The sequence below is a fragment of the Manis javanica genome, chromosome 3, assembly GCF_040802235.1.
Source record: "Manis javanica isolate MJ-LG chromosome 3, MJ_LKY, whole genome shotgun sequence".
In the NCBI taxonomy this organism is placed as follows: Eukaryota; Metazoa; Chordata; class Mammalia; order Pholidota; family Manidae; genus Manis; species Manis javanica.
In genome coordinates this window covers 122,543,987-122,570,744 of record NC_133158.1, presented here as the reverse complement: position 1 = coordinate 122,570,744, position 26,758 = coordinate 122,543,987, and the positions used below count along the sequence as shown (strand labels likewise).

At 48.9% G+C, this 26,758-nt stretch overlaps 1 protein-coding gene across 3 annotated transcripts; it reads left to right on the top strand.

Annotated features, from left to right (window-relative positions):
* The first annotated feature begins 2,578 nt into the window (after positions 1-2,578).
* Positions 2,579-25,865, top strand: DVL3 (dishevelled segment polarity protein 3). Of its 3 annotated transcripts, none has more exons than XM_073231996.1 (16): positions 2,579-2,968; positions 15,241-15,310; positions 15,870-15,991; positions 16,110-16,219; positions 16,413-16,548; positions 16,726-16,819; positions 17,031-17,100; positions 17,734-17,873; positions 18,054-18,130; positions 18,245-18,312; positions 18,464-18,613; positions 19,199-19,330; positions 19,499-19,684; positions 22,688-22,903; positions 23,003-23,413; positions 24,223-25,865. In XM_073231996.1, the coding sequence occupies exons 1-16, from the start codon at positions 2,808-2,810 to the stop codon at positions 24,252-24,254; spliced, it is 2,175 nt and encodes a 724-aa protein (XP_073088097.1). In that variant the 5' UTR covers positions 2,579-2,807; the 3' UTR covers positions 24,255-25,865. The 3 variants fall into 3 exon arrangements, with proteins under 3 accessions (XP_073088097.1, XP_073088098.1, XP_073088099.1); XM_073231998.1 differs by having other exon boundaries at positions 2,583-2,968; positions 19,517-19,684; XM_073231997.1 differs by having other exon boundaries at positions 2,581-2,968; positions 23,003-25,865.
* The last annotated feature ends 893 nt before the right edge of the window (positions 25,866-26,758 follow it).

Below are 26,758 nucleotides of genomic sequence, written 5' to 3'. Positions count from 1 at the left end.
AAATGATGAAGTAGGGAGCTTTTTGAAAACTTGAGGAGGGAAAAGTATACTACTTATTCTCTAAACTCAGAAATTCTGTGTCCTTAATGAAAGTTCTTTAAAAAGGAAGAAGAGTTCTTGGAACTAAAAGCAAGTAATTTCCTTCTGTATTTCTTGAATTTTGAATCATGAATATTTTACCTATTCAGTTGAAAAGAGGAAAAATTGGAAATAATGTTAAGGATAACTTCCCCCAAAATGAAGATGTCAAAATAAAAGGAAATGGATGATAAGGGAGAAAAAAATTAAGTATCAAATCCAGAAGGTCCAATATCAAAGTTTCAGAATAAGTAAAATGGTAGTGATGTTACTAAATTAACTCAAGAAAATATCAGTGAATTTCTAGATGGAAATGGCTTTACCAACTGCTGAGCACAGTGAAAGCACTAAGGCATATCACCACAAAATCCCAGAACCCCAGGGATAAAGAGAACTTCAGAAAGACTTCCTTCGAGAGTGTAAAAACAAGTCATGTATGAGAGCTTAGGAAAAATAGCAAATTGGTCACTGAAGAGCAACATGAAGCTCCAAGATGATGGAGTGATCCCTTTAAAATTCTGAAGGAAAATTACTTTCAACTCAGATTTGCAAACTCTGAAGTTTTCATTTCCCATACTTTCAAGGGAAGCTGCCAAAGGATGTGGTTTATTAAAGCAAAGAAGTACAGTGTAAAGGAATAGGGGACCCAACACAGAGAAACTTGGAATGATCCAGAGGAGTCCCCACCCAAATGACCCCTTGTCTTTAGGCTGACAGCCAGCAGTGCAGACCAGAGCAAGAGAATGCAAGGCTCCAGGGAAGGAAAAGGGTGAATTGTCTAATATATTTAACTGAGTGAACAAAATATGTATTGAGAAACTATTAGATTATGTAGAAAGACTTTAATGAGAGATACAGTATATAAAAAAGCATGATGATTAATGTAAAATAGGAAGCATTCAGTCAAAATGTCAATGCTAAGTACTGTATTGACTTAACCAAAAAGTGTGATTTTACCACCTTAAGAGATTGAGGGAGGTGAAATAAAAACAAATCCCATCAATCAAAAATGGAAATCAATAAGCAACACCTAGAATGCATAAATCAAGAAATTACTGGGATGGTGACAGAAATGGGACAGAAGACTGCTGTTCTAAGCTTAATATTATTTGACTCTACACACATTACTTCCGTAAAAGTTTAAAGGCAAGGGTATGAAATGAAAATATACAAGATGTGTGCAAAGGCTAGCAAATAGGTTGATTTGCTTAAGTCAAAAACATGACTAGGGTATAATGAAACAAGCTGTAAAGGTAGGTATGGGTTAGATTACAGAGGACTTTGAATATCATGCTAAGGATGTTTGGAAGACACGGGAATGTAGAGAGGTTTATGAGCAGAAGAGCTGTCTGAGGTACTTTATTCTTGAAATGCTAATTGGCAACAGTGTACAAAATGGAATGAAAGGCGAGGGACACTTGTTACTGTAGCCTAGAAAGGAATTAGAGTTACCGGGTCCCAGTCTACCTTTCAGCCTCATCTACCACTAACCCTGTATTCACACTGGCTTCTTGTTCCTCAAATTTGTCGTTTAGTCCTCCCTTGAGCCTTTGTACTTGGCTGTGCCCTATGCCTGGAATGCTCTTCCCCCAGACTAGACCTTATAGCTGCTTCCTTATAGTTGTGGGTCTTAGCTCAAATGGAAGAGACCTTCTCTGACCACCCACATAATCCTTTGTTACCTATCACATCACTCCATTTTGCCTTCTTCACGGTATTTGTCATTCTGAAATAATTTATTTACAAGCCCGTGTGTGTCCTTCCAGATGAGTGGTTTCCTGAGGGCAGCCTTATCTGTCTCGTTTTTGCTGTATCTTATATAGTATGCCTTGCACACAAGTAGGTCTCAATATTAAACAAAAGCTAAGGAGTGAGATTAGGAACCGATTATACCTATTTCTGGTTTAAGACTTACTGTCCTAGTCATGCACACTTCATTCTGTGTTCAAGCCACTTATTATGTCATTATTTTGCACTGAAATTATAAGAAGGAATCAGAACTCCATCCTCTTTTGTCCTCAAGAAGCTGAGTGCGGTAGACTCAATAATAGCAGCTACGCTTCTCACCAAACCCTGAAGAGCCATGTCGGGGTCATTTTTACCCAGTGATACACTGTCAGAATCCTCCCCACCTCATCTCTGGGGACCAAAGCGACCTCTGCATTTTACCCCTCCGCAGCTGCAGAGGAGCAGCCGATCCCGCTGGGGTCCAGAGCCAGGGTCTGGAGGAGTGAGAATGCCGTCCTGGTGAAGTCTGCCCTTCCGTTTTGGGGGGCCTGCGGGACCGGAGCGCAGGAGCCCGAGCGCGCCGCCCAGCTGGTGGGCGGGATGTCTGCTGGGCCCGGCGGAGGTCCGTGCCAGCAGCACTAGGCCAGTGCGGTTCTGCAGCGGCCGGAGGCGGGGCCGCGCCGGGGCGGGGCTGTGCCGGGTCGGAGGAGGGGAGCGAGCCGGGACGCATCCCAGGGCCGGGAGGGCCACGGCCACCGGAAGAGTCGTAGTCGTCAGCCGAGTCGGGAGAGTGGGGAGCGGAAGCGACGCCGCAGCGGCGGCAGGCGGCGCTGGGACCCGGGGGCGGCCGGAGAACAAGGGAGCTGGCGCCGCGGCCGGCCGCGGACCTGGGGTGAGCCGCTGGGCCGCGCCGAGCGCCGCCGCCGCCGCCGCCGCCCGAGAGGCCCGGCCCGGCCGCCCGAGCAGGCCGCGCGCGGGCCGCCGGGCCCGAGGCCGGAGCCATGGGCGAGACCAAGATCATCTATCACCTGGACGGGCAGGAAACGCCGTACCTGGTGAAGCTGCCCTTGCCCGCCGAGCGCGTCACCTTGGCGGACTTTAAGGGCGTTCTGCAGCGACCCAGCTATAAGTTCTTCTTCAAGTCTATGGACGACGATTTCGGGTGAGGATGGCCCCCACCTCGCCTCCGGGGGACCCAGGTTCCTCCCGCTTCTGGGGCCCGATCGGCCAGTTTGGACTCCCCTTTCTGCACTGGTTTCTAGCCCTACTCCCAGTTCTAGGGGGCGACTCAGCCATTTGGGCCCCCTTTGGCTTCTTCAGAGGCTGGAGTTCCAGCCCCTCTTGGGGACTCTACTTTCGCCTCTTGTGGGGAACCTTGCCCCCCCGCCCCCCAGTTTAAGAGAATGTCCAGCTGCCCAAGAGCAGAGTTCCAGCCCATTCAAGCCTCCTTTCCTCAGAGACCAGCGTTCTATAGACGCACACCCTCTCCACCCAATTCTAGAGGCCAGAGTCCCCAGCCCTCCTCTTGCCAAGAAAGCCACCTTTTTATCATAGACTTGAGTGTTCGGCACTCGGCTTTCACCTTCTCCATCTTTTTAGCTCCACAACTCGGCTATATTTGGAGTATCCTGCATCTGAAGGCTATGCCTGTGGGACTGAACTGGGGGGGGGAAGGGGGGTTGTGGGTGCTCAGGCACCACGCTGTAAGCTAAGGTCTACAGATCTGATGTTTATTTAGCTATCTCTCCTCTCCCTTGTGGGGTGTTTGGGATGATGTCAAGGGAGCAGAGCGCCTGAGTCCTGAGGAGAAATCCCCACTAGCCCAAGTGCTGATTGCACCTCAGGATTGGGGCCTTTCTCCTCCAGATGGTGACTACGAGGGAGACCTTGGAAAGGGCCTCAGAGCCTGGATGGGAGGGCCAGCAGGAGTCTCTCGGTGTTCTTCGTCTTCCCTTCTCTGGCGGGGTCTTCTCCACCCAACTGCAGGGCTTTGGACAGTTTAGAAGCAGTGACTTCCCCTTTAAGAGGGGATGGAATGTTGGAGCCAGAAGGTTCTGTAGCAGCTGGCCTGGGAGGGGGAGCCTAGCCATCCCCTCACTAACCCCCTCCCCAACTCCCAGAGGACTGGGGGAGGGGGAGGCCCCCACACTAGCCTGCCCCACACTAACTGGGCACTGGGCCTGGAGGCCTGTGGGGAAGGCTTCCCCAGCCTTCCAGCCCTAAAGGCTGTCTCTCCAGCCCTAGTCTGAGGCCTGCAATGTTCATTGGAGCTGAGGGGAGAAATTCTCCCCAGGGTTCACCAGTCTGGCTTCTTTCCAAGGACCCCTGCCCTTCTGGCCCTGGGAAGCAAGCACTTTCCCTCTCTTCTGCCTGGCATGTTTTGCTATCACCTTGCCCCCCTGGAACTCAGGGTTCGATGGGCGCAGGAGATCGTATGTGTGAGGTGCTTTGTACGAGTTGGGAGGTACTGTGCAGCTCCTGTCCTTGTTTATGGTGGTGTTACTACCTTGAAGTGGGTACTACTGGTGTAGTAATGATTGGCTGGCCACTGTCTGGAGACATACACCCTTGATTGGAAGATTGTGAAGAGGGATCAGTCTTCAAGGGATAGGAGTGACGGGGCTGGTGCCTTGGCCTGGTAAGAGTGGAATAGAGTTAGAAGAGACCAAGATACTGCCTCAGGATATGGGACTGGGAAAAATCAGCTCAAGTCTAGTGAGCTGAGGCTATCTTGGGGCCACTTGCCTTTAGGGACTCAGATAGGGTTGTGTCTCCAACCCTCCTCCATCCTCCCAACTCATCCTTCAGCCCACTAGCCCCCACCTTTAAGCCTAAACCTTTCTGGGCTGCTGGTACTTCCAGTGTCCCCAAGCTGCTCTCAAGCCAGGCCTAACTGCAGTCATAGGAGGGCCCTCCTTACATCCACTCACTGTTGACTTTAATTTTGTTCTTAAAATCCACTGTCAGTACACTCACTCTTTCTTAGCATGACTCAATAAGAAATTACAGGTCTGATTTTCTGTTATTTCTTTCTAAAATATGTTAAAAACAAATACCTAACCACTGAATTAAATGTTCATTCAGGTACTCCTGAAGCCATCTGGCATACATCAGTGGTACTTGAACCATCCTTTGAGAAAGATTAGAGTAAGCCATTTTAATAAGATTGAGAACAAAGCTAAAAATGAAGTGGACTTTGATTTTGTTTTTATCAGTTGTGAGAAACACACTGGTCCAAATTCAGTAAATGGACACGAAGACAAAGAGGACAGCGGAGCGAGGGATCGGGTGTCTGGTGGGCAGGCACACCTGGGGAGTTTGGCGCCAATAATTTATCTCCTAGTACGCGAGTCCCTCCCCTGGTTCCTCATTGGCTGAGTACTACAGGGTTCACATTCTTTCCCGGACGTCGCCTAAGCCGGTTATATCTTTCCTTTACATTTGTCTTATTGGCAGGTTTGAAAAACTCAAACAGGTATAGCCAGGCCCTTATCAATTCCCCCACCCCCACTCTCAGCCCAGCAGCTTCCACCACGTGGCCCTTTGTTCATACCTTACTGTTAAAATGTTTAAACATCCTAGTGGGAATAAATCCCATTTAGGTTTTATACTCTTTCCTAACAATTCCCTCCTTTTTATTTAATAATTTCTGATTTTATTCCCAGTAATGTATTTTAATTTATACTTGGTTCTTTCTCAAATTTCTCTAATCTTGTTTATGGCTGCCTCTATAAGCTTTTGAGTCAAGCCTCTAACACAAGGGATAATACAGCATCCTACAGCAGTTAAAAGTCTCACAACTATATAACAAGGGATGTTAAAACAGAGGTAACTATACCTTTCTATAAAAGTACAATATTTTCCTCCTAACATAACAGACTCCTTTTTCTGCTAACATGCTATTCTGTTTTCTCAGGCCATCTTGCTGGTAGCAACTAGTTGACTGGCTACTCCTTGAAGAGCATCCCTGGTATAGTCAATGATCTAATCTACGTTTTTGTTGATGGTGGACCACCAAAATAGTGCCAACTCAAATCTGGCAGCTATTTGATTTATAGCTTTAAATTCATCAGGGACTCCTATTGAGTCAATGTATACACTTGACTTCCATGAACATTTTTTTCACTGGGTGTGGAGGGAAATGCCAGGGTAAATGGAATGGCCAATTGGACTAAAGCACAAGTCCCAGTCCAGGTGGGTGGGAACGAGTAGCACAGGTACCCCTTTCTACAGTACCACCAAACATCCGCTTGGGGGATGCGTAATTTTGAGAAGTTGCCCTCTTTAGAGTCATTTTGGACACGGGTACAAGTCAGTAGTTCCCCACAGGAGTTCTGAAACCTTCCCCTTGCCTAGAGAGGCATGAGGAGTGATTCATCTTCCCTATAGAAAAAGAGGGGACTGCCTTTGGGTCTTCTTTGGTGCATGAAAGAGTAAAGACAAGCCCTTGCAAGTCTCATTTTCCCAAGCGTCCTTGTCCTGGTACAGGGCCAACATGCAGTTCATCCCAGTGGGGTCTGTGTCCTAGCAGAGGGAACAGGACCACCTGCACCTGTGGCCATCCAGCAGCACATACGTAACAGTCGCTTTTATTCAAAGCGAGTACTGAAAATTTAACCCACTTACCCAGGCATTGGTGTCTCCATTATCTGTCTCTATTTCAAGAGTCTGTTTTAGATATTTTATCTGTTACAGTAACTAGTCTAGGGTCATTATGGGGAAGCCCTGGCTTGTTATTTATTTCTCTCAGGATTGGGGGTGGCCACTATGGGTGAAGTCTTGCCTTTGATTAAATTAAGACCAAACCTTCCCACGGGATCTACTCCAATGACATCTGCACTGAGTCCGTGATAAAAGGGTGTTACACTATCTGCCCTGGCAATTGTCAGGAGGAATTCCTTTAGCTAAGTGGAGCTTTTTAAAGATTTTTCTGCTGCATGAGGGGCCGTCCACCCTTGAAACTGGATAGTCCACCAAACACTGCTCCACCTTGAACATGGGGGCCTACTTGCCTTTTTATTCTATTAAAATTTGTCCATTCAGGACAGAGATACTTATTATCTCCAGAAAGCTATTTTTGGTCATTTAGGCCACCACAAGAGAAAACCTGACAAGCATCAAACCTAATGGCTTGGGGGCTTGATGTTTTAGTGATATTGATTACCAATTTGACAGAATAACCAGGAGTTCCTTCCCATATTAGGGCTCTCTACGACTTGCCTGTGAAATACAGAGTTAGGATAAAAGTTAACATTTTAGGTTCTTTTTAGTTTCAGCCTTAAGGGTTGGTTAGCCACCTGGGACACCTGCCAATTCTGTTTTGTCCCCAGATCCCCCAGTCAGTTTCTTTGGTGTAATGAGTCCAACCTTTTCAGCCGTCCTCACTGCAGTCTCCGTGATCAGGAGCACTTGGGAGGGGCCTTCCCAGCTGGCTGGAGTCCATCTTCTTTCCAGGATTTTACTAACACCAGGTCTCTAGGCTGGAAGCAGTGAGCGAAGAACTCAAGTGGGGCAATCTGGGTGAGGAGTCCTTTCAGCTTGAGAGAAGTTAGAAGACATGGCCAGCACATACTCTCTTAAAAATTGATCTTTTGTTTCTATAGTGGGCAAGTCTGTTGCCCTTCCCAGATACGGTAGCTCATATAATAATTATTCCCTGTAGTACTTTTGAAGTAAAATGACTCTCGTTATCTGAATCAACATTTCCTATTAACTCAAACCCAGGAATAACTTGCTCTAAAAGTACCTTTATCACTAATCCTGCCATTGCAGTTGTTAATGAGTTGGCCTCCACCCATCCAGTGAGATGGTCAACAATCACTACTAAATATTTAAGCTTTCCCACTTTCGGCATCTCAGTAAAGTCAATCTGAATACTTTGGAATGGTCTTATTCCTGGGAGTCCCTCTCCAGATACTGGCTTTCTCATACACTTCTTAGTAATTCTTTGGCACCTTATGCAGCTCTTACAAACCTGTTTAGCAATAGTGTAAATGCTAATACACCCATAAACCTTTAGCAAAGCATCACACATCACCTGAGGACCCCAATGGCTCCCCCTGTGTAACATGTTCATCAGCTCATAATAGGCTGGCCCATCATTTCTCTCCCATCTGGTAACGTCCACCGTCCTTTCTCATCTCGAGATGCCCCCACCTCCTGTAGCTTCTTAATCTCCTTGGAAAACTTTGGGATCAATGAGATTTTAGGGATATTTGGAGCGAGGTTCAAAAATCTAATTTCATCCTCAGATGCAGCCTCTTTAGCAGCTACATCAGCAATCCTATTACCCGTAGCTTCATAAGAACTTCCTTTCTGGTGACCATTCACATGCGTTATAGAAATCTCAGCTGGAAGTACAAGATTTTCCAGAACCTCCTTAATTATTCCCCATGAATTAATTCCTTTCCTTTACTGTGTATGAGGCCTCTTTCTGTCCAAATTTTCCCAAAGGTATGGACTACTCCAAGTCTGATATTCTATGAGGTCTGTGTAACTATGGCTCAATTCTGATTGGCCTTCAGCTTCCCCTGCACACAAGCAGCTGGTCAGATTGAGACAGGTGTGGTTAAGATCAGGTCATCTTTTTCAAGTAGAATCTATTAGCCAGCGCCCAGCCCACTGATTAAGTATGACCCGAACCTGGTGAGGACTACTGACCGTGAGGGTTCCTCCAAGTTAATTTCCTGCTCTCTTCCACCAGTAAGGTCATGGCTGCGATGGCCTGAATGTATTCAGTCCATCCTCAAGAGACAGGGTCCAATAGTTTAGACATAAAGGCTATTGGTTGTTTCTTTTCTCCCCAGGCTTGGGTCAAAACCCCTACAGGGAACCTTGTTCAACAGTAATAAACCAGTGAAATGGCTTCTCAAAGATGGGAGTACCAGGATTGGGGAGGTGACTAAAGATTGCTTTCAATTCCTCTAGAATTTGCAGTTCCACTGGGTCCATTGGAGAGGGTCTGGCTCTCCCTCTAAAAATTTGAAATACAAGCTTCTAGCCTCTCTTCTAACACTTTCTGAGCTTCTCTCAGTAATTCTTCTCTAGGTTTTTCATTCCATACATCTAAATTTTGTAATTTCTTAGATATATCTGGCCAATTTTTGGTTACAAAATTGATTTTTAAAAGATCCTGCCCTACCTGAGCTTCTGCGTCAAGTCCTGAATATTTTCTCATCTGGTCCCTGAGTCTCTATGAAAATGCAGTTGGGGTTTCTTCCTTTTCCCATTGGACTTCAATCACCTTAGAAACATTTTGAGATCTTGGGGCCAATTCCCTAATTCCCTTTATAATTAGCCCTCGAAGATCCTGCATTTTAATTGTCCCCTAGATTATTACCCCATCTAGGATCTACATTTGGGAACTTTTGTTCCCCTGACTGGACACCCTGGCCCGGTGGGTGTTTTTGTTTCCAAATGGACACAGTAACTCTCTTCATCACCCCCCCTCTCTCACCACCAGGGACTAGAATATTCATGATGGACATCAGTTCAACTTAAGTATATATATTAGGTTCCAGGAATTTATCTAGTTGGTCCACTAGGCCAATGGGATCTTCTAGCAATTCTTAAAACTTCTCACCGCAGTACCCGTGAGGGGAGCATTAATAAATTTCCCCTTTGTCCTAGTGGGACCTCTCTCAATGGAACCATCTTGGGATTCCTGGTGGATTCCCCAGAAGGCAAGGGGAAACTCTTAAGTCCTTCTTATGTTGTTAAGTCCAGGGAGAAGAAATCTTGGGGCAAAATACCTCTAAAGTGAAATCAGTCAAAGGGAGAAATAAAATTTTAAATCTATTTACTACTCACAAGCTGCAGTCTGGAGCTGTTTCTCTTTTTCAGGCAACAGCATCAGCCAAAAACCGGCCCTCCCCCTCACCTCTCAGATACAGAATAGCCCTCCATTGCCCAGGTAATTACCCATTGATATGGAGATGAATCTTCTTTCTACCTGAGGAAAGCTGCAAATGCACTAAAGCCATACTTCTTTCCACCTCTGAACGCCTGTTGATGTGCAGATATGCTAAAGCCAGGCGAGATATTCTGGAAATGTTCCAATTTTACCCAGTGAGGGAGACAAGAAAGTGGGTCTCAATGTTAAATAGATATGAGTTTGGTGGAAAGAGAAAAAGGCCAGGAAAGTCCACTAAAAAGACCCAGAGTTAATTAATTAAAGCTCAAAAAGACAGGAGCAACTTGGCCTGGAATGTTTGAATATTCCTCAGATAAAGGAGAGGGTACCTCAGCATAGCCTGTCTTTATTATGTTAATCATACAGGCCCAGCCTCTTCTTTTTTTTTAACTTTACCTATATGCTTTTTTTTTTTTCTGACTCCAAAATAGTCTGCAACTCAGGAAATCAATTCAGCATGCAGGCGCAGCCGTAAACAACATAGCAAAAGGTAGGAAGGATTCCACCCCAAAGATTGCATTTTAATACCCAGGAGGTCAAGACGCAAGACCCTCAACTTACTTATTAGCATACAATAACTCTGCCCCCCTTGATAGAAGGGCAGCCAGTCCTGATAAGCTCCCAAACCAGGAAGCTGCCATCCTGGGAGGGGACTAAAAGCAGTAAATTTCTTGTGTTAAGCTAATTTTGTAGAATTACCCAGAGGACTGATAAGAAATATAATGTCTCATCAAAGATACCTGAGACCACCTAACAAGTCTACACCTCCAGGTGCCGGCCACACTCCTAAAGAATCCTTAAAGAGGGAACCCCCAACCCCTGGGGCGCTCCTCGGCCACCAGCATCCTCAAAGTGCACAACCTTTTAATTTCAAACTTTCTCTCTCCAACCTCCCAGGGTGCCCCTCCCTCCTGAGGCGGCCTCACTTTCTCTCTCCAGGAGTAACTCCAAACAAAACTCTCACTCCACCTCACGGCCATGTCCCCGCCCCCCAACTCTCCGCTGCGGCTGCGGCGGGGAAAGGGACCGAGGAAAACACACAACGCTCTCCCAACACCAGGGCTTGTCCTGGGATGTCTCTTGTATTTCCCCCTCCCTAGCTTTCCCTTTTCTGGTGTTAGGGGAAATAGGGGAAGCGCCCTTGGTAACCAACAGATTCCTCAGGTGAACTGGAGGCTTTATTACCATAAAAAAATAACTCAAACCTGGCAAAGCCAGGTTTCATCTGATCTAACTTTAATCCAGACAAAACAGCAAAATCTGATCATCTACTGTTTGTCCTTAACCCGGTACAGGAGACATCCCCCCAGTACCGTAACCTTCACCCCAGCAGGCTATCTGGGGGTAATTCCAAGGGAGCTCATGTGGTTCCCTTTCCCTGCTTCCCTAGGCCTAGAATTTGTATTTCCCATCCTTCAAGAGGTCCCTGTGTCTGAGATCCCTGTGTACTCAATCCCCCATAATGGAAGTTTCTTGCACACACCCCGATATTACACGTCTCAGCCACACACACTTGACCTCTGAAAAATGCCCAACCACCAAGGCAGTACTTATAGACCAATTTTCCCACCTTGGCTCGTGCACGAGGTTGCCTGGTTGCTGCGGTGCCTGCATTTTCTCCCCTGCATCAGTCACACTGTCTCCGCACAACAGTCTCGGGTCTCCCCCCTCGGCTTCCATGTGAAGGTGAGATGCCCAGACCGAGCAGGCCGCCCAAAGCCAGGCAGGACGCGTCTTCCCACTCCGCTTGGGCTCCCACCTTGCACGGGCAAGAGGATCCCGGACGAGCCACCAAATTGTGAGAAACACACTCACTGGTCCAAATTCAATAAGTGGACACGAAGACAAAGAGGACAGCGGAGCAAGGCTTTAATGAAAGTCTTGCAAGATCGGGTGTCTGGTGGGCAGGCACACCTGGGGAGTTTGGCGCCAATAATTTATCTCCTAGTACGCGAGTCCCTCCCCTGGTTCCTCATTGGCTGAGTACTACAGGGTTCAAATTCTTTCCCGGACATCGCCTAAGCCGGTTATATCTTTCCTTTACATTTGTCTTAATATTATTGGTAGGTTTGAAAAACTCAAACAGGTATAGCCAGGCCCTTATCAATTCCCCCACCCCCACTCTCAGCCAGAGCAGCTTCCACCACGTGGCCCTTTGTTCATACCTTATTGTTAAAATGTTTAAACATCCTAGTGGGAATAAATCCCATTTAGGTTTTATACTCTTTCCTAACAGAATTAATTAGCAGACCTGGTAGGGTTACTTGTCACAGAGGACTAATAGCTGAGAAGTGTGTGTGTGTGTGTGTGTGTGTTTATATTAAATATATAGATATTTCATTTATTTGATAAACTTTTTATGGTGCTTACAGTGTGCAAGCACTGATTTAAATGCTTTTCAAATCTTTACTCCTTTGATCCTCCTAACAGCTATGAAATATGTAGTAGTATCACCAGTTTATAGATGAGAAAACTGGAGCACAGGAAACTTAATCCAAGATCACACAGCTAAGTGGCAGAGCTTGATTCAACATAAGGAATCTGGCTCCAAAATTTAAGGTCTTAATCACACAATTGTAGGTATTATTATATCACCATTTAACAGATACATTCTCTCTGAGGGAGATGATGAGCCTTGGCAAACTGTAGAGTTAATAGGGCTGCCACTTATCTTAGCTCATAAGAGGAGGGTTGGGCAGAGACCAGTGACCCCCTGACAGGAAAGTGGCTCAGAGGAGAAAGGCCACTCTCTCCAGTCTCTCCAGGCTCAGCCTCTGAGGTCTGGTTTGTAAGGCCTGATGACTCCCCAGTTCCCATCTGGTCTCCAGAGGTATTTCTCAAACTCAGAGTAGGCTCAAACCTAGCCCTCTTAATTTATTTGGAAAGTGGAGAAAGGAAAACATTTTCAGCACTGAGGAGATGGTGGTGGAACAACAAGGTGGCCTTGAGCTGTGGGAGGGAGTAACGTGGGAAGTTGGACCACTAACTGTGTTGCTCCCAGCTCCCTGTCACATAGTAGCCTGCCTCTGGACCTTCACCTGGGGCACTTCTCTTCCCTGGGTCCAAATTCTCCTGTCTTTTTTCTGGGCTGAGCTTTTAAAGTTACGTCACTTGGTTTTTATCCTTACACCTAACCTACCCAGCTCCTAGACAGGACCTGACATCTAAGTAACACTCAGCAAATGTCTGCCCAGTAAAAACATCTGCTGCTCCTATAGTTCTGACCATTTCCCACTTGCAGTATACTTACGTGAACTGTCCATTGGAACATAATCTCTGAGGACAAGGCAGCCTCCCAGTCTGATGCTTTTTGAGGTCCATGAAGTGGCAAGCACAGGATTCAAAACCCACTGAACTCTTGGCAAAGGCTTTTTAATTGAATGAACAGTAAGTGATGAGCAGATTTGTTTGGTCCCTGCCCTTTGAAACTTAACTTATACCTAGTTAGAAAGAGAATATGGACCCTGCTAAAAAGTGACAAAGTTAGTAACTAGCTTTAATTGTATGCCTGGACTGTGCCAGGCATTTACAAACCCCATTTACCAGGAGACAAAGGCTTGAAAAAGGTAAACTTCTCTAAGACAGGAAGACTACTAATAGGTGGCAGAATTGGAATTTGAATCAGATTGTCCTACTCCACTTGGGGTATGAGTTTGTGTGTGTGCATGTGCACCTGCATGCATCTGTATGTACACACGTGTGCATATGAGTATGTAAGTGCTGTGGAACCCTAAGCCACTCAGCTCCATGGTGGGAGAGTGGGGTCTGTCTGAGGTCCCCAAGGCTGCTGATTAGCTGATCATTATGAATCAGCATAGTCTTGGCAACCTGTCAGTGACCTCCAGAAAGAGAAGACATCTGTAGTGTGGAGCTGTGGGGGGGAGACTCAGCAGGTGTTTCCCACCATGGGGAGACCTTCTCCAAAGCAAGTTACAGTCCCTACCATGTGGCCCACATACCCCCTTTTCCTTTGAGCCCTGGTTCACGTAGGAGGCTGCAATCCTGGGGGTACCCTGTGGCCAAACGGTCTGTTGGGACTGAGCTGTGTCTGTGTTTCTTCTTTCTAGCCTGTTCTGTCTCCAGGCTTTTTGCCATGGACGGCCTGAGCAGGATGATTCAAGCTGCTTTCTTGGGGTTGCTCGGAGGTTGAAAATGATGAAGCTAGAGCTGGATGGGAGGGAGGAGGGCAGGCTTGGCCTTCAAACTTGGCTGTGAGTCCAAGAATGTGAGCATCACAAGGAGCCAAGCACGTTCCCAGCTCTGGGCAGAAGCTGCTCCAAGAACAAGGGAGGACTGGGCTTTGCAGCCTTCTTCCTTGCTGTCTTCCCTCTGCTCACAACTCCAGGCATGTGTCTTCCTCCTGCCCAGTCACGTCTTCCCAGCTCTGCCCTCCTAGGGTGTATGATACAGTCTGGGGGTCCTTAAAGTTTTCCATTCCCTTCCCCCAACTATAGTCATGGTCTGATTTCTTGCCTTACTGCCTGCCCCACACCAAACTACATGCCTGTAACCATATCCACCCCCGCCATGCCCCACATCACTATCTTTCACACCCACCCTCCACACAGACCCCTATCACTTCTGTCATTATTGGGAAAGGATATGAAGTAGCATGGGAAGAGTATGGGTTTTGGATTCAGATGAGCTTGGGCTTGAATTCCAGCTCTGACATCTAGCTCTTTGGCATTGGGCAAGTTACTGAATGTTCCTCAATTTCCTTATTTATTTGTAAAGTGAAGATCCTTGGTATCTATCTACACAATAAGGCTGATGTGAAGGTGATAAATTCTAACTGTAGGGAGATAAGATGATATAATAGGTAAGAATAAGGGCCTTGGAGTCAGGCTGATTAGGATGCAAAGTCCAGCTCTTCACTCATTTGCAGTGCAACTATTGGAGAATTTCTGGACCAACTGAGCCTTAGTTTGCCCATCTGTATCTATCCTACAGCATTGCTGTGAGTATTAAATGAAATAATACAAGTAAGGTGCTCAGTTTAGTACTTGGCCTGTAATTTGTGATCAATGAGAGTGATTGTTACTGCTATCATAATGGCAGTGGGGGATGTTCAGTAAATGTCTTCTCCCCTTTGCTGATTTCCTTAAATTCCCCATCCACACCTCCCAGAAGAAAGTTAAGATTCCCAGTTGAGAAGGAAGGACAGTAATGAGGGTGAGCTTTTTCTTAGTTTAAGGTCAGAAGGAAAGAAGAGGTCCAGCACAGGAGAGCCATGTTGGGGATGGGTAAACACTCAAAATTCCAGGCAGTGGCTGTATTTACAGGGGACAGTGATTTGTCGGGTAATTTGAAATCATCTGATGACTGAGAGGAAGGCCCAGGAACGCAGCTGGCCTAGGCAGAGCTGGTGCCTTCCTGGGGGTTATTAAAGAGCTGCCTTGCTCCCATTTGAACAGGCTCTCATTCAGATGGATTCATTCCCAGAGTAGGGTGGAGGGGGCTGAGAGTGGGGACACCTCCATCTCCACCCAGAGTGCTCACTCTGATACCCTCCTTCCCTGCAGAGTGGTGAAGGAAGAGATCTCGGATGACAATGCCAAGCTGCCCTGCTTCAATGGCCGGGTGGTATCCTGGGTAAGGAGCCCTCCCCAGCCTTCCCTCCTCCTGCATTCCTGCAGTGGGCTGCACAGAGGAAAGGCTCCGCTAAGATGGGAGCAGAAGACTCCAAATCTGAATTCAGAAGATTCTGTATCTGAACCTTCCTTTAGTTTTCTGAAAGAATTGTAAAATTCAGAATTTCTCATCCCAGGTTCTGTAGCCTGGGTGAAAAGTGGAGGAGTGGTGGGAAGTGGGGAAGGAGGGAAGGGAGAGATGGAAATGCACATTGGAGACAAAAGTATCTCCTGAGCCTTTGACGCAATTTGCCTGGGATTCCCTTCTATCACCTGCCAACCTCAGCCTTGGAGCTCTGACCCTTGTTGTCTGCCCCATCCCACTGCCCATCATGCCTCCCAGCCCCCCATCAACATAGCAGTGGATCTGCTGCTCATCTTAGCTGACCTTGTGCCCTGGGACTTCTCCCTGCATGTCCCCTGCTTCATTCACCTCAGGTTTTCATGCCCTGCCAGAGGCCACTACCTCTTCTTCCCTGGCACCCCTGCACCATACTGCCCATCCATTTTCTCCCCCTCAGCTGGTGTCAGCTGAGGGCGCACACCCAGAGCCAGCACCCTTCTGTGCTGACAACCCCTCGGAACTGCCACCTCCCATGGAGCGCACAGGAGGCATTGGGGACTCCCGGCCCCCATCCTTCCAGTGAGTGTGACCTGAGAGTGGGGAGGCACGTGGGGAGGGCCACGTCATCTTAGCCCGGGGCTGGGGGAGGAACCCCCCAGTCTGCCCCCTCCTCCACCAAGTCCTCTCTTCCCTGCAGCCCTCATGCTGGTGGGGGCAGCCAGGAGAACCTGGACAATGACACAGAGACAGACTCCTTGGTGTCTGCCCAGCGGGAGCGGCCACGCCGGAGGGATGGCCCAGAGCACAGTGCGTCTTCCCTGAACACATGCCTTCCCCATTCCTATACCCTTCCCACAGCTTTCACTTAGCTACCTGCATCTTTGCTGTACTTGCTGAGCTCTGGATATGCCTGGCCCCAGAGCAGCCCTGGCCCGTCCCTTTCTCCTCTCTGCCCCTCTGTATTGGGCACTGTGAACCTAGTTGCCTCCATCCCCTGCAGCAACCCGGCTAAATGGAACTGCAAAGGGGGAGCGGCGGCGAGAACCAGGGGGTTATGATAGTTCTTCTACCCTTATGAGCAGCGAGTTGGAGACTACCAGCTTCTTTGATTCGGATGAGGATGACTCCACCAGCAGGTGGGGCTTTGGTTTCCTGGGTACCATGATGTTGGTGACCCCCGAGTTGCTCTGAACCCTGAGGATGCTGGGCCTCTGGGAGGGATACGGGCTTTCTGTTGGGGACCTAGGCCCTGCAGTGCCTCTTATGGGGCAGGGCTGGGCCAGCCTGGTGGGGAACGACTGTGGGCCCCACAGGTTCAGCAGCTCCACAGAGCAGAGCAGCGCCTCACGCCTCATGAGAAGACACAAGCGGCGGCGGCGGAAGCAGAAGGTTTCACGGATTGAGCGGGTATGGGGCCTGAGATGCTGGGGATGGGTGGGGACAGACTGAGCCCTGCCTAGGCAGTCCAGGGTTTGTGCTTCCTTAGCTCCTCTCCCCTCAGGTCAGTGCTTAGAATCTTAGGGGAGGTGGTGCTGAGGGCTCACCTTGAGGAGGAGCTGGGCGAGAGCAGTGAGTTCTGCCACCCCTACCTGATACTCAGGGCCTCTGTCTGTTCCAGTCCTCATCCTTCAGCAGCATCACGGACTCCACCATGTCGCTCAACATCATCACGGTCACTCTCAACATGGGTGAGTCTGGTGAAACGACCCTCCTGAGCACCTACTGTCTGCCAGACCCTGGGAAGACTCAAATGTTCAGAGAGGCACAAGAGGTGCTCTCTGCCCTCAAGGAGCTCTCTTTCTTTCATAAACCTAAACTGGTGTATAACAGATGGTTTCAGTATTTCATGATCAGTGCTATGACAGAGATAAGCACAGAGCTGTGGAAGCAGAGAATGGCATTTGGGCAGGCTTCCTGGAGGAAGTGATTTCTGATTCCTCCACCACTTCCCATTTCCAGCCATCATATTCTTTCTCTCTGATGTCTGCCCTGGGTACTCTCTGTAGAATATAGCTGGATGTAATGAAAAGAGCCCCAACTTTGGAATTTAAATCTGAGTTTGAATCTTGGCTTTGCTACTTAATGGCTTAGAAAAGTCATCTAAATTCTGTGAATCTCAGTTGCCTACTCTGTAAAATGGGACTAAGAATCCCTGCCTCACAGCTGGCATGGGTTAAATGAAAGCATTTTGAGCATGCTGAACACACTGTGTGATTCAAGCTCAATAAATGTTCTCATCTCTTTCCACCCTTCTCTAATAAGGGGTTCAGAATTTGGGTAGGAATCTTGCTCCCCTCTCAAGGTCTTATTACTCCCTATAGAAAAGTATAACTTCTTGGGCATCTCCATTGTGGGCCAAAGCAATGAACGTGGTGACGGAGGCATCTACATTGGCTCTATCATGAAGGGTGGGGCTGTGGCTGCTGATGGACGCATCGAGCCAGGAGATATGCTGTTACAGGTACTTTGCCCACTCGGGGTGGAGGTGTGGATAGGGAGTGGGGAGATGTCCCTACCCTCTACCCTGCTCATTCAGAGGCCTCTTCATAGAAGGGGGAAGACCCCCATGCCACCAAGCTCAGCTTTCCTCTCTCTGCTCCCCAACACAGCTGCTTATCCCACTCCTGGTCCTCTTCCCCAGGTAAATGAGATCAACTTTGAGAACATGAGTAATGATGACGCTGTCCGGGTACTGCGGGAGATTGTGCACAAACCGGGGTATGGATGGGATGGAGCACTGGGACCAGAGGGCAGGCATTTCTGGCTATCAGGCAAGGGGCTTGGTCTGGCATCCACACATTCTGCCCTCACTAGGGACACCCTTGCTTTCAGGCCCATCACCCTGACTGTAGCCAAGTGCTGGGACCCAAGTCCACGTGGTTGCTTCACACTACCTAGGAGTAAGTGGATGGGGAACTTGGCCTTAAAGCTGGTGCTTGGCATATGTGAGCCCTGTCTCTCCTTCCATGTTGCCCTGAACCCTCACACCTACCCTGTTGGGCCCAGCAATAAGCAGGGCAGGCAGCCCCTGACTCCTCACCCTCCCTGCAGGCGAACCCATCCGGCCCATTGACCCTGCAGCCTGGGTCTCCCACACTGCAGCCATGACTGGCACCTTCCCTGCCTACGGCATGAGCCCCTCCCTGAGCACCATCACCTCCACAAGCTCATCTATCACCAGCTCCATTCCTGACACAGAGCGTGAGTGTCCAACCCTGGGCCCTGGGCCCAGCAAACGGCCTGGTGGAAGGGACTGATGAAGGCCCACATGGAGGCTCTTGCTTGAGCATCAGGGGCTGCAGAGGGGATGAAGTTCATTCCAGCTAGCTCACACTGAAGCTTTCCTCAGTGAACACCCAACCTAAATAGTGTTTGCTTCTGAACTGGTATTGAGCACCCAGTGAGCCTCAGTTTCCTCTTGTAAAATGGGACTAATAATATGCACTTTACCAGTTCCTGGGGGGTTAGTGAGAGGATATAAGTGAAGCATCAGGCACAGTGTGTGGCATAAAGTAAGCATTCAATAAGTGCCTGCCATTTTTGTTATAACATGCACATTACACACTGCTAAGCACATTCATTTACATTATTTAATCTTCTCTTTAAACATTGTTGCAAAATAGATATTAAAGTCCCTATTTTGGCAGAGGGGAAACTGAGGGTCCAAGAAGTCAATAATTTGCCCACCACTGGTCGACAGTTATTAGGGGTAGAACTGGAGTGCAAACTCCTGTCTGCCTAGCTCCATAGCCCTTTATGCCTCAACATTCTGCTTCCCACCCCCAGGCCTAGATGACTTCCACCTGTCCATCCACAGTGACATGGCTGCCATTGTAAAAGCCATGGCCTCCCCTGAATCTGGGCTGGAGGTCCGTGACCGCATGTGGCTCAAGATTACCATCCCCAACGCTTTCATTGGTGAGAGGGCACCATGGTGGGATGAAGAACTGGGTGGGGAATGATAGGGCAGGGAGGCTGGGGGCCCAGGAACTCTGTTGCACCATGCCTTTGAGCTGGAACCAGTGCCCAGCCTCAAGGCTTCTGTGAGGCCAGATAAGCTCAAGTCAAGTGGGCCTCACAATCAAGTGGTGGCCTTGCCTCCAGGCTCAGATGTGGTGGACTGGCTGTACCACAACGTGGAAGGCTTTACTGACCGGCGAGAGGCCCGCAAGTATGCCAGCAACCTGCTGAAAGCCGGCTTCATCCGCCACACTGTCAACAAGATCACTTTCTCCGAGCAGTGCTACTATATCTTCGGCGACCTCTGTGGCAGTACGTGTCTCCCCCACCTCCTTGCCCTCTCTTCTGGCTGGGGGTGGGGAGATACCTGGGGATGCAGCAGCAGCCTCCAGAGAACTCCCATGATGGGACAGCAGAGCTGGGACCCATCTCAAGGTCTGAGAGTTCTATGGTGAAAGCAGAGTCCAGTCCAGCATGTTCACCTGCTGTGCACCCCCCTCTTGGGGCTGGCCTCCTAAGTGCCTACTCTGTGCCTGGCACCATGCTGCTTGTTTCTAAGCATCATCCTGCACTTTCATTTAGGTCTCACAAACTCCCCTCCAACCCTTGAGGAGATGGGTTACTATCCCTGTTTTCAGATGAGGAAACTAAGACTTGTACAAGCTAAATAGTCCACCCCATGTTTAGCAGATAGAAGCAGAGGAACTAGGTCTTTGGTCCCATGCTTTATGACTCCAGACCTCTACTTCTTCCCACTACCTGGGGCAGCCCTATGTGTGTGGTGTTGCATAAATGTTGCCTCTACAAGGCCAAACAGAGTTCCCACCCTTCCAGCACCAAACAGGTTCCACCAAGGCACCACCAAGCCATAGGCCTGGAGCTGGCCTAAGGCACCAAGTGCACAGCCTCCTCAGACCCTGAGTATGAGCTGTGCCTCAGGATGAAGCTGGAGAAGCTGTCAGGGCCAGTTGTCAGAGAGCTCTACAAGCTATACTGAAGAGTTTGGATTGATCCTAAGAAAATGCAAAGCAAGTGAGGGTTGCTAAGCAGGAGAGAGCTGTAAGGAATTCCCTTTTCCTTCAGAACCTAGAGACAGCCTTTGGGAAGGGGAGTCCTCAGGGCAGCATTGCTCAGGGCTGAGAGCTGAAGCCCACCCCTAGCAGCCACCTCTGCTTGAGGGAGCCTTCTCTCAGTTCAGTAGTGCTGGCTAGAGTCCACAAACTAACTCTTAAAAGTGCTTCATTTGAGGTTTGAGGGACTACAAATGCTGTTTCTGCAGAGTACAAATCCCTGGTGGAAGGACTGGCGCTCAGTAGCTTCAGCATGGCTCCATGGAGTAGTGATAGATGCATAGTGTTTTGGAATTAGACAGTTCTGAGTTCAAATCCTGGCTCCATCCTTACTGTGTGAACCTGAGTAAGTGACAGCCTCTCAGTATCTTGATATCTAAGGTGGAGGTAATAGAACCTATCTCATAGAGCTGTTTTGAGGATGGTACGAGATAACGCGTATAATGCTTTTAGCACCATGTTTGGCCTACAGTACATGCTCTAAAATAGTTGTCCATTTTCATATATTTAATTAATTCTAAGGGGAACATTTTTTCCCATCTCAGTAACAGTGAAACTTGGGTGCATCTTACAATCAATGGCTTCTTAGATTTAGTCATGTGCTTATTATCACCATTAGCAGAAGTCAGCCCTGGCCCCAAACCTCCAGAGACAGACAGCTTCTCAGGGTAGCTGTAGCTTTTGCTTGAGACATTGTTCTATCCCTGGGGCTTCCTGGGGATTCTTCCCATGGACCAAGGCCACCAGAGGCCCAGCTCAGGAAGATGCTGACAGAGCAGGCCTTTTCCTACTCACAGCCAAGGTCTCCTCAGCCAGGAGTGTGACAGACTCAAAGGGAAACACTGGGGACCTGGGTAGTCCCAGGAGCACACAGTCAGTCCCCTCAGGACAACAGGCTAGAGGCTGAAGTAGTCACCAGCTTTCTGGCATGATCCAAGGCAAGCCTGCTTTTTACTATCACCCCATGCCAGCTGCTGGCCTTGACAGGTTGATGGCTTGGCTGGCAGATTCCACAGTCTGCCTCTGCCCCCTCAGAGCCCCACTCCTGACCTCTTCTCCCCTGGAAGGTTGGGCTAGCTCACTTAAGGGCTTGGAACCAAGGGTTCTGTCTGCATCTGACTGCTGGCCCCTAGGGCAATTACAGCTCTCTGGGAGCTCTGGGACCTGATAAAGATGGAATGTGAGCAAGAGGTGTTCCAGGCAGGTAATCAGTTTTAGTGGCCCCTTATACTCCCTTCCAAGTACTTCCAATATTTGTGGGGGCAGCCTTGCTCTTAAGGAGTACACAGTCTACTTGGGGAGCCAGACTCATGCAAGAAGTGATGTTAAAGCAGTGAGACAGGTACTGTGAGGAACCAGGCCTCGGGGGTGGGGTGCAGAGCACAGAAGGAGCACTTAAGTTCTCATAGGCCCTTTCCACCTGGCTCCCACTTCCCCAGCAGCACCAGATAATTGATCCCAGCCAAGCCTTCTATATGGGAAGGCTCTGAAAGGCACTATGTTCATTCTAGCTTTCAATGGCTATTTTTTAAGTCCTAAGTAAGGGGGCAGTGCAAAACTTCATTGAAATTTCCCCAGACTGCTCCCTATTTCTTACTAATAAACCTCATCCAGAAAGGTGAGGAGAAAGTAAGCAACTTTCTGCTCTGGCAACAATTTGGGCTGACATCAGCCTTGTCATCTAACCTCTCTGAACTTCACCTTCCTCATCTAGGAAAAATGTGACTGATACCTTCTTCATAGGGTTGTGGTAATATTTGCATGACCTAAGTACTTTGTATTCTACCTGATGAATTGTAGGTATGCAATACCTAGTGGCTGTCTGGTATTTCAGCTTCCCACATTCCCCTATCTCCTAACCCTCTAAATGAACAGGAATAAACTGCCAAATACAAGTTTTGCCACTTCCAGCCCACTAAGGAAGGAGGAAAAACTACCAAAAGCGTTGTAAGGGCCCTTCATGGGACTGGGAGTTGGCTGTCAGGGCTTGGCATTGAGCATCTAAGTGGTGACTCAGGGCCTTTCAGAGGGGAGACAGCCCCACTATCTCTGCTGGGTAGAAGAGGAGGTTTGAAGGAGTGACAGATAATTGGCCTATGCCTCCTCCCATTCTGGGGAGAAACTCACAGTCTGTTGCTATCATCCCAAATGGGCCCACTGGACCTAGGCTGGGAACTTCTTTCTCCTGACCTAGTGTTGGAGGGGGCAAGGGATAGGCCCGGCTCATCACACCCTCCCTCCGCAGACATGGCCGGCCTGTCTCTCCGTGATCATGACGGCTCCAGCGGCGCCTCTGACCAGGACACGCTGGCCCCTTTGCCGCACCCGGGGGCCGCGCCATGGCCCATGGCTTTCCCTTACCAGTACCCGCCGCCCCCGCACCCCTACAATCCACACCCAGGCTTCCCAGAGCTGGGGTACAGCTATGGCGGAGGCAGCGCCAGCAGTCAGCATAGTGAAGGTAAGGCCGAGAGGACTGCGTACGGGGCCACAGGCGAGCCCCGGTCTTCCTCCGCGAGCTCTGAGTGCCCCCCCACCCTGTCTCTGCCTGTCCCTACAGGCAGCCGAAGCAGTGGCTCCAACCGTAGCGGCAGTGACCGACGGAAGGAGAAAGACCCAAAGGCTGGGGACTCAAAGTCGGGTGGCAGCGGCAGCGAATCGGACCACACAACCCGCAGCAGCCTGCGGGGGCCGCGGGAGCGGGCACCCAGCGAGCGCTCTGGGCCTGCTGCCAGCGAGCATAGCCACCGCAGCCACCACTCACTGGCCAGCAGCCTGCGCAGCCACCACACGCACCCAAGCTACGGCCCCCCTGGCGTGCCCCCTCTCTACGGTCCCCCCATGCTGATGATGCCCCCACCACCCGCGGCCATGGGGCCCCCAGGAGCCCCTCCTGGCCGAGACCTGGCCTCTGTGCCCCCCGAACTGACAGCCAGCAGACAGTCCTTCCGCATGGCCATGGGAAACCCCAGTGAGTTCTTTGTGGATGTGATGTGAACAGGGCCCCTCCCCTACTTCCATCCTGCCCTCTCCCTGGACAGCTGCATCCCTCTTGCCATTCGTCCGTCTTTTTTACTTTGTCTGGTACCTGAAAGGGAAATAAACGGAACTAAATCCAGATGCGCTAACTGCTTGCTAGGTGCAGTGAGGGCAGGGCATATCCCCCAATCTGTACTGCAGCCCTTAACCTGCAGCTGGCCCCAGCTTGTCCCTCTGCCCACTAACCACTGAGCAGGATTTCCCCGGATCTTTCATGTGGTGCTACCTTCTTAGTCCCCCGCCCCCTTCTTCCCCACATCAAGAATTGACACCGTTGGTGCTCTGAAGGCCTGTTCACCTCCTTATTACACCTTCCCCCACTTAGTTCCCTTTTGCCATTCACTGAGCTACATGTATCATCCTTCCATTAACCCCAGCCCCTCAAGCATGTGTACCAGTCTCCACTTTTCCCCATAGTACTGACTCATCTGCCCCACCTCCTAACTGTCTCCTGCCTGCTGCCTCAGTCTTGCACCCTAGAACTCTAGCCTCCTCCTGTCACCATCTATGTTAGGCCTGCCTGTATCCTGCCTTTACCAGAGGCCCCCTCAGCTGCCTGAGCTGCTGGTGGCTTTCCAGAAGCATCTCTGCTCTGCCCTGCAACCCACACCATGTCTGCCCTGTGTGCTGGTTCCTTCAGACCCCTAACTCCACTAACCAGCAGACTCATCTCACCCTCTGGGCCTGAAACATGTCTTTTCTTTCTTTTTTCCTCCCCCAATTTTTCCTGGGCTGGAGTAGCCAAGAATTTCAGGCTGTTTGACTTTCTGTGAGCCCCATGGAGGGGAGGCCCAGCTTCTGAGGATACCAGGAACTCTGCTTCATCAGCCCCTCAGGGCTTCCCAAGGATGTCCAGCTCCCACCCCATACTTCAACATGTCGAGTCACTAGGTTTCTGGGGAGCACCTCAGCCTCTTCACCCATGTATGAGAGAGACTGTTCCAGAGAGTTTGCACTGTCCCTCCTCTCCCCCTGCCCCTCCCCATCTCACATGTGCCTATGCAAGTTCACTTAAGCCCCAGGGCTGGTCCCTGCCCAGAGGGCTGGAACCTCTCCCCCAATCCTCTCCCAAGTTGTGGGGCTGGTCCCCTGACTTCCTTTACTCATTGCCCTCAAATGTCCCACCCATGTCCCCGTCATCTTCCTACCTAGGTAAGGCCCATAAGCTGGTCTCAGGTTGGGCTCAGCAGAGGACTTCTTAGGCAATTGACAGGCTATTCTCACCCTGTCTGTGGCCCCAAATACCCTTCCCTGTTCTCATAGTCCCCATGTTACCGCAGAGCAAGGTTGGGCAGGGGGACTTACAGGACTGCCAGACAACGGAAACTGGTTTTAATTTTTACCTTACTCTACAATTCAAATGAATCATGTTTCTCTTTAAGCCTCTTCAATAAATTCTCTAGCTCCTCTAGGCTTCCATATTTTTAGTACTGGGGTGTCAAGAGTAAGGTGAAGTCATAAGCTCCAGGCTTTAGGACACACCAGGGTAGGGGCATTTTGGCATTCATTCATTTAACAAATACTTCCGAGTTTTTGGTGTTGGAGGGCTGTGTTCGAAGTGTAACTCAGTCTCTTCTGCCTTCTGGGAACTCTGGGTTTGCTCTCAACCCAGACCATGGCTTCTAGCCACCACGGTAGGCTGCCTCCTATACTTCTCTTCCCTGTCTGACTCTGCCATGCCCAACTTCCTTGAGAATTCCTCCACTATTGCTTATGCCTTCAGAGCTGGTGCTCTCAGCATTCTCTTTGGTCCACTTCTCTTTCCTGTCTATTTACTCCCCAAATGGTATCATCTATCCTGATGTCCTCAACTAACTCTGATATACTGGTGATTCCCAAATGTATATCTCCAGCCCCAACTTCCCTCTCATCTTTAGATCTGTATTTTTTTCACCTACTGGACGCCTCTATGGACATGTCCATATAGACTCAACTCATTTCTCCACCAAGTGCGTTCCTCCTGAATCTCAATCCTGGTTACCTTCATTACACTATGTATAGGCTCACCAGCTAGAAACATGTATGGGCTTAAATTCATTCCTATATCTTACTAATCAGCATATCATATCCATTCCACTCCAAAAATTTTTCTTGAATTTGGCCCTTTCTCCTCTGCCTCTACTCTAGTTCACAAGATCATGGGATTTGGAGTCAGGTTGTTCTGGGTTTGAATCCCAGCTCTACTACTTTTTGGTTGCGCGATAGAGTTATTTAATCTCTCTGAGCCCCAGTTCCTCATGTAAAATGACGATAATAATACCTACCTCACAGGGTTGTTGTGAGGATTTAAATTAGGTATTGTATGAAAAGTGCCTAGCATAATGCCTGGCACACAGTAGAATAGGTGCTCAATAAATGGTAGCCATTATTATTATTTATTATTATTACTATTTACTCTAAATTGGTAGGGGTTCAGTGTTGGCTTGGAGATAAAGCTTTTGGAAAGATAAGAGTGAAACTTTGAGGGGTGGTTCAAGGATTAGAAGTGCCTATACACAGTCATTTGGTGGCTTCAGGCTATGACCACAACTTGAGGGAAGCAGATCTTTATTCTGCCACATTCTGGCTTCTAGCAGGAGGATGCTAGGGAAAGTAAGGTTTGCAAACAGGTTTGTCTTTTCTTGCCTCTTCTCCCTCCCACGATGGGTTCAGCCCACTGTTTGGAAGGCAATAGGGTATATCTCACAAAAAGAAGAGCCAACAAATTTTCATCAGGTCCTACAAAAGCTAGGCAGCCCTCATGTTCCAGGGTTGGCTCTGTCTCTTCTCAACTTGGATGTGAGGATTAACCCTGTTCATTAGAGAAGGGATTTCAAATCCCATGTCCAGTCACATTCAACTCACCAACGGTTATCTAAGCAACATATGCCTGTTGCCAGGAGGCACACGGGTGCTGGCCTTGAGCTCAATCACGTAGGTGTAGCTGAGGTAGAACACAGACATATTCTTGAAAAAGTTTTATCTATTTTCTTCAAGGTATTTTCCCCCTCACTCCCTGCTCCCTTCCTTAGGTCTTGGTCCCTGGGAAAAGGCACATACCTGGAACAAACATGATGAAAAAAGCTGGGGAAAATCAGAGGTGGTGTTAGGAAACAGTTAAGTTTAGCACAAACACTTCTGCCAAGTCGTGTGTTTGTGTGTAAAGTGACGACAGCCAGTCCTCAGACTCTGGAGCCAGAAAAGGCCTACAGCAATCCAAGGTTTAACAGATGGACTTCAACAAATGACATTAGTCCTCTGGGGCTCTCCGGAATGCTGAAATAGGAACACGAGGCTG

Coding starts and splice junctions, on each gene's coding strand:
- DVL3 (XM_073231996.1), top strand. CDS start 2,808: ATGGGCGAGACCAAGATCATCTATCACCTGGACGGGCAGGAAACGCCG. Junction 2,969..15,240: donor TCTATGGACGACGATTTCGG/GTGAGGATGGCC, acceptor CCTTCCCTGCAG/AGTGGTGAAGGAAGAGATCT. Junction 17,874..18,053: donor CAGGAGATATGCTGTTACAG/GTACTTTGCCCA, acceptor CCTCTTCCCCAG/GTAAATGAGATCAACTTTGA.